The 6,651-nt window shown below is 38.3% G+C and overlaps 1 protein-coding gene across 1 annotated transcript; it reads right to left on the reverse strand.

Moving 5' to 3' along the window:
- Nucleotides 1-397: 397 nt before the first annotated feature.
- On the reverse strand, nt 398-2,533 carry lg6h19orf53 (linkage group 6 C19orf53 homolog). Its single transcript, XM_004539025.4, has 3 exons — nt 2,378-2,533; nt 1,039-1,094; nt 398-944 (listed from the first exon to the last, which is right to left on the reverse strand). Exons 1-3 carry the CDS (start codon nt 2,463-2,465, stop codon nt 798-800), a joined length of 291 nt encoding a protein of 96 aa, XP_004539082.1. The 5' UTR covers nt 2,466-2,533; the 3' UTR covers nt 398-797.
- Nucleotides 2,534-6,651: the final 4,118 nt, after the last annotated feature.

A 6,651-nucleotide genomic window follows, 5' to 3' on the forward strand; every position in this document is an offset into this window, starting at 1 on the left:
GCAACCATGTCCGATCATGCAGCTATTGTCAGCATGGCTGGAGTCTGACTGAGCCGAGGCATTTAAAAATGATTTTGCTGCTTTTATTTAACCTGTTTATATTTTCACTGTGATTTGGAAAAGGGTGTGGGGACCTGCCAATCATATTTAGTTGTCAGCGTGAGCAGGGCAGATTCTGTTATCCTTGTAAAATTCTTATACTCCTTACAAAGCATGGACCAAGTACCATCAAAGGAAAGAAAACAAGTGACACCCAAAAAATTTTCATATTTAAAAAAAAAAAAAAAAAAAAAAAAAAATTATATATATATATATATATATATATATATATATAGTTTCATAGTTATTGACAGTGCAGTGTGTAAACATTCTCACAACAGATTAGAGAGAGACAGTGAACTGATCATCTTTAGTTTTATAAAGCAAGCTGACAAAACACTTTATCAACACAAAAGATTAAATAAATCAAGCCCATTTATACATTTTACAATACAATTTTTCTGTACAGTGATAACTACAGAATAATCTGACAGAGTACCAAAAATCTGTCTCCTTTGTCGATTTTATCTTTGCAGGAAAAGATAAAATCCTGTGACAGCCTGATGTAACCTGTCCAGTGAGTGTAATCGCTAAATGTTTTGGATTAACTTCTTAAAAACATGGAAGTCAGCTTGCAGTCAAAAAAACAAAACAAAGCAGGACATGTAACATTTGATATTAATTGCAACCCATTCAAACTTCATTTTAATCAATTTGTAATATAAAACCAGAAGACTCAGGTCTCGAGCGAGCTGGTTTTATTTGGAGCTGGTTCCAGGACGGGCTGCTCCAGGGTTTCCTTTAGCCTCGGGAGTTTTAATCACACTCAGCGGCTTGTGGAGGGAGGAGCTGGCCTTCTGGGTCACCTCCTGCTCAATCTTGTTCCTGATGGCAACCTCTAGACCCTTCAGCAGAGTTGGAGACAAGTTAAAGCGGGTCAAGCTCAGACCTGTACTCACTGTTAAATTCCTCTGATTTCCTGTCACTTGTCCTACTCACCTTCTTCAGCTTCTGCTGCTGAACCACTTGAGCCTTCTTCGGTGCTATGATCCTCCCTTTGTAACAGAAAGTGTCACAAACATCAACTTTCCTTTTTCAGATACTCTGAAGGTTTGTCCATCAGATGGAGCTCAAGCGCTTTTTGGTATACCCTGCAAAAACTACAGTCTGTATATGAAAGATGGATGTAGCCACCATGACATCACAGCGGTTAATGAATTTAGTGAATTTTGAGCTGAATGTTTGTTATCACCATCTTTTGAAATCATTTGTGACATGTGTTCACTCACGTGTCATTCAAAAGGCCGGCAAGCTTACAGCATACTGTGTTTTATCTTCATTTGTGACTCTAATTGAGGTCATATTTTAAAATGTTCATTATGTATTAGTTAAGACTTTAATAAAGACACGTCAGAAAACAGCTTAAGCATTCCTCAGAAAGTTCACTTTAAGTTGCTCCTCATGGCTTACAGTTTTCCTTGATATCAAATTTAAGTCTGTAAGTTTACACTTCTCTCGCTCCCAAGTGCTGACATTTTGTCACATTTTCATAAAAAAACAGGAAACTTGGGAGACTTTTTTTTAACAATATTAATTCTGATTGGATCACATCCAAACTTGTCCCGCCTTTCTTCACAAGTTCATCAGTTCTGAGTTTCTGTGACAACTAAATACTCCTTAAGACACACATATTTCCGAGTTATGCCTTCCTGCAGCCGTTTCTTTTATATATATGTATATAAATATATATGTGTGTGCGTGCGTATATCTATCTATCGATATCTATCTATCGATATCTATCTATCTAGATAGATATGTTAATGTGATGTGCACTACTCTCTTTTTTCACTGTTCTATAACATTTTAGCCACTGTTCTATATATCAGTACTTGCACTGTGTACTTTGCACCTGTGGCATTTTAACTATGCTGTTTATTTATTGTAGACTGTACTATTTCTATTCTTTATTCTGCTGCTGTAACACAATCATTTCCCTTGTGGCATCAATACCGTATCCATCTGTCACTAGCTTGCTTACAAAGGCATGAAGCTAATTTGATGTTTCTGTTTTACTCTCGACCCCCTTATTTTTTTTATTTGTACTTATTTATTTTTTGTGTGCTTTTGAAAGGCTTTAGTGGGTTACTGGTTTCATTGCTGTTTAAATATCCGTGCTGGACAGACTGTCCACATGTTTGAGGTAAATAATCTGAAACGTGCTCAGCTGTTTACAGGCGGGGCACATGGTGGAGCTGCTGACCGACTAAAAATACTTCACACGTTATTGTTAATATTTTTAATCATCGGGCTTCATAAGGGAAAGAAATCAGAGCCATACCTCCTTTCTTCGGGCCTTTCTGTTTGCTCTGTTGTTGTTTTTTGGATCCTGGACGCTGAGCTTTAAACTTCTGCGAACCCTGAGCCATTTTTGCTTCCTCCGTTTTTTTCTTCTTTGCATAAAAAGGTGCTTTATAGCCTTCTTTTTGTCATTAGCGCCACCTGCTGGTTAATCAGCTTACAGCTGTTTAGTACAGCCTTGGAAATGAAGTTCAGCGCTGCATTAGAATCACACGAACACTTTCATAAACTTAAGTCTAAACCTACTTTGTCCCTTTTAAACTTAATTTACTTGATATTCAAGTATCTTCTTGCAAATAAGATAAGTATAACTTTGTTTATCCCGAGGGAAATTCTTTTGTCATATGATATGCTCAAAGCAGCAGGAGAGACAGAGGAACAGATGAATAAGATATACAATAAGAATAGCAGTATACAGTATTATACAGTAAGATAGTGCAAAATATAGTATCAAATAACTCTAACAAAGTAACAATATAACTATATCCTGGAGAATAAATAACTTAACTATCAGTGCAGGCGATTCTAGAAGGTGACATAGTGTTGTGCAATTGAATAAAGGGAGTAGCAGCGTATGATGGGGAGATGAAACAAATATTCAATAAGGTACTGTTGGGTGATATTGCACGGTCTGAAAAGGAACAGAATAACATTGGTATTAGTCTTAGGAAAATCACCTACAGAGTGAGGAAGAGCTGTACAGTCTTATTGCCACCGGTACAAAGGATTTACTGTGGCGATCAGTTCTGCATTTCGGGGCGATGAGTCTTTTGCTGCATTTTGCAAATGACTGCACAGTCTGTGCTGTCCGGCTCGCAGTGACAAAGCTGTAGAGCAACTTAAACCTTGATTCAGGTGGATTTCTATGTAATAATGTGATATTTTCATTGTAACCTTTAACAACGCTTTAATTCAGCTTTTAGAAAATATGTGGCCATTTGTGCTTACCTTAATTTAAGCGATTCCATGACCAACCATTTCTTCTTTTTAAATCACTCCTTAGTGGTTTTGTGTCATTAGCATTGTTATCCTTTTTAAAGGTCCAGTACTTTAGGGACAGGTGGAACCAGTCTTATTTCACACCTCTGACATCTGCTATTGCTATTCCAAGTTCAAAAGAGTCCTTGAAGCCATAAACGGTAGTGGATGAATAAACCTAGCACAAAAACTAAGGATATTTGTGTTTTGTTGATGATTTCTTTGTTGAGGCAGAAGGGACCAACACAACCACAGTGACTGACTTGTGACAAATGCTGGTTGAACAGCGTGTGGCTCATCCACTTATTCCATTTCAAGGTTGTGGTGGAGATGGAGCTTATCCCAGGTGACACTGTGAGGGGAAAAAAAGGTAGCACATACTGGACAGGTTGCCAGGCCCTCACAGCTAACACAAAGAAAAGAGAGCCATAGTCTGTTCAGTCCACATCTACAGACTGTTTAGAATCACCAGTTAACTTAAACACTTGAAGGAAGCGTTTAAGTTAACTTGAGTTTGAACATAGACGTCTTGCTGTGAGGTGGAATTGTTAACTCCTGTCCCTCTAGGACTGCCATCCCAGCAATTTTATCCCATGTCCCCCAGTCTGCCAAATTTCACAGAACAATCTGCAGAACAATCCTGCAGCCACTGGTTACACATTTGACCTGCATGGGAGGCCTGCTAACAAAAAGGCCTCAGTTTCCCAGTGAACATATGACAAAGACCAAGTATTTGGGAATGAAATGCTCTGGAGAGAGAAATCAAACCCACACATGTTCAAAACAGGAACCTTGTTGTGAGGTGATAGTAGCCCGCTCATCGGCACCTCTGAGGCCAAAGACTTGGTTACTTTTTATGTCATCTGTCATGTATTCACAATTTTGCTCAATAAATGACAAAAAGGCAAATTCTACTTGTGCATTTTTGCTGTGGTTTTACTTCTTTCCTTTATTGATGTGAAAGAGAAATCTCTTAATTTATGACTGCACTTTACAGCATTATATTCATATACGTAAATATATAAAAAAAAAAATAAAACCCAGTTCAGAACACTTTCCACATGTTACAAAATCAAACCCAGACCAGGTGATTATCAAGAACAACAACAACAACAACAACATACTTGCACTTAAAGAGGCCATCTGAACAACACTCCTTCCATGGTAAATGCAGACTGCACCAATCGCTTTATAATGCATACACATCTGCTATGATTAATCGAATCAACTTGGAAAGTACGAGACAGGCGGCGCTGGATTTTGGCACCTCATTATTATCCATGTTTTGGCCTTTTTGGAAGGAGAGGACTGCGTTATCTCTTTTTAAAATACGACATTATATTGCTGCTGCTTAAAAAGCATTAATCCATAATACAGAAATACAGTACTGTGCAAAAGTCACCCCTCATTTCTTTATATCTTGCTAAGAAATTGGAAATAACTGCACCAATTTATGAAAACATGGTAACAAATATGTAAGTATATAAGACAAAAAACACTTTCTGCTGTAGACACTTCTACAGACCGGCCTTTTCTTCTTTTGTCCACTTTCCTCAAATTTTTTAAGAACTCAGAGCACTCCATGCTGAGATATGCAAAATTTTTGGCTAATAGCTATTCGGGAATCACATTGCTGGGGCAAATATACCATTTTACTATTTTATGTAGCAGCCAATGTCCCAAGAAGAACTTTGAAAGACCTTTAGAAAGCCTACAGAACTATTACTCAAGACCACTTAAAATAAAATAAAAAAAATAACAAGAAAATGTGACTTATTAGAAGTGAAATATAAAGAAATGAGGGAGAACTCGAGACATCTGCAAGGTATTGTAATTCAACTGCAACCTAAAATAACAGACGAGCCTGAATCTAGGCTACTTTGGCAAACTAAAAGCACCGCCACAAATTAATTGTCACTTAGCGTTCAAGATACAAACGAGTGAAAATTGTAATCCATATTTCTTTTCATCAACCTTGTCAATCTGCTCTGCTGCAGGCTGGCGCATTAAGTGCTTGTGTTCATGCATTTCAGTGTTCGAGTCCGTGCAGGCAGACGGAGAGGTAGTGCGTATGGTTGAGGAGGCCTCCCCAGTGTGGTGCTCTAATGGCCTAGTCACTAGGAATCACAATGAAATCATGAAATAAACCAACAAACCACAGCAGAACAGTTATAATCATGACCTACAGACAAACAAAAATCTTGTACCTCTTAAACAGAAATGACAGGCGGCGCATCTAACGGGCCATAAAATTGCTACATATGTCAGGAAAATTGTCTAAAATCCCCCCCTCCCCCAAAAAAGCATGAAGTCTTTAACTTTACAAAACGAAAGAAATTTTTTAACACTTGCGTGTGACCTACCAGCATCTTTGTGAGTTGAGGTTTGATGGGTGAGAGAGGTGATGATTGATGAGGAAGAAAGTGAAGAAATGAGCTTACATTACAGCATATCTTAAGATATAGACAATAGACACTGTCGTAATTATTGATGTTAAGCTTTTTGTTTTGTTTTTTAAAATGATGTTTTCTCAGAACCTCCCTGTGGTCCTGTAGAGTAGAGAAGTTGTGTAGTAGACAGTCAATGTGTGAGGTGGTGGTGCCTGTGGCCAGACCTCTGACATCTCTCTAATCGAGTCAGTAAATGCATTTACATGCACATTACCATGCTGGTCTAGAGCACTGCTTTTCAACCTTGATGTTAGTCATAACCCTGCGTAATTACAGTATCGCGTTTCCGCTCATTTATGCATCAGCTGAGCCATCTCCGCAGTTTCCGGCCATTTACACTGATACTGACTGACGCACATAGGAGTACAATCACGTTTCATGTGTGTTTATATGCACACATTTCACCATTATGAGTGTGCAGGTAAATCCACTCACTCACAAAAGAGTGGTGACACTGTGTGTAGGAGTGGGATAGCATTTTCTGACACAGAGCACAAAAATCAAAACGCTGTCTGTGTTTTTAGGGTGTCTTTAACAAGGTTTTGTTCTTTCTGCACGAGGCAAAAATGTTTGAATAGGCATAAAACACGCCGCCAACAGGCAAGTCTGAGATTTCAACATGCCATCGGGCTTTGTATTTTCAAATGAAACAAAAATGTTACCATTCAATTGCTATGGCCGAGTTTCAGGTAATATACAAGGAAAACCACAAAACAAAAAACCAGACTGCGACGCAGTGCAAGCTGTGAATTTTGAAAATCATATTTTCCTTCAGGAATTTCTGCTACTTTTCACAATCTGAAGTATGGGCAAAGGACTCCTCTGC

Source organism: Maylandia zebra, linkage group LG6, assembly GCF_041146795.1.
Source record: "Maylandia zebra isolate NMK-2024a linkage group LG6, Mzebra_GT3a, whole genome shotgun sequence".
Taxonomy (NCBI): domain Eukaryota; kingdom Metazoa; phylum Chordata; class Actinopteri; order Cichliformes; family Cichlidae; genus Maylandia; species Maylandia zebra.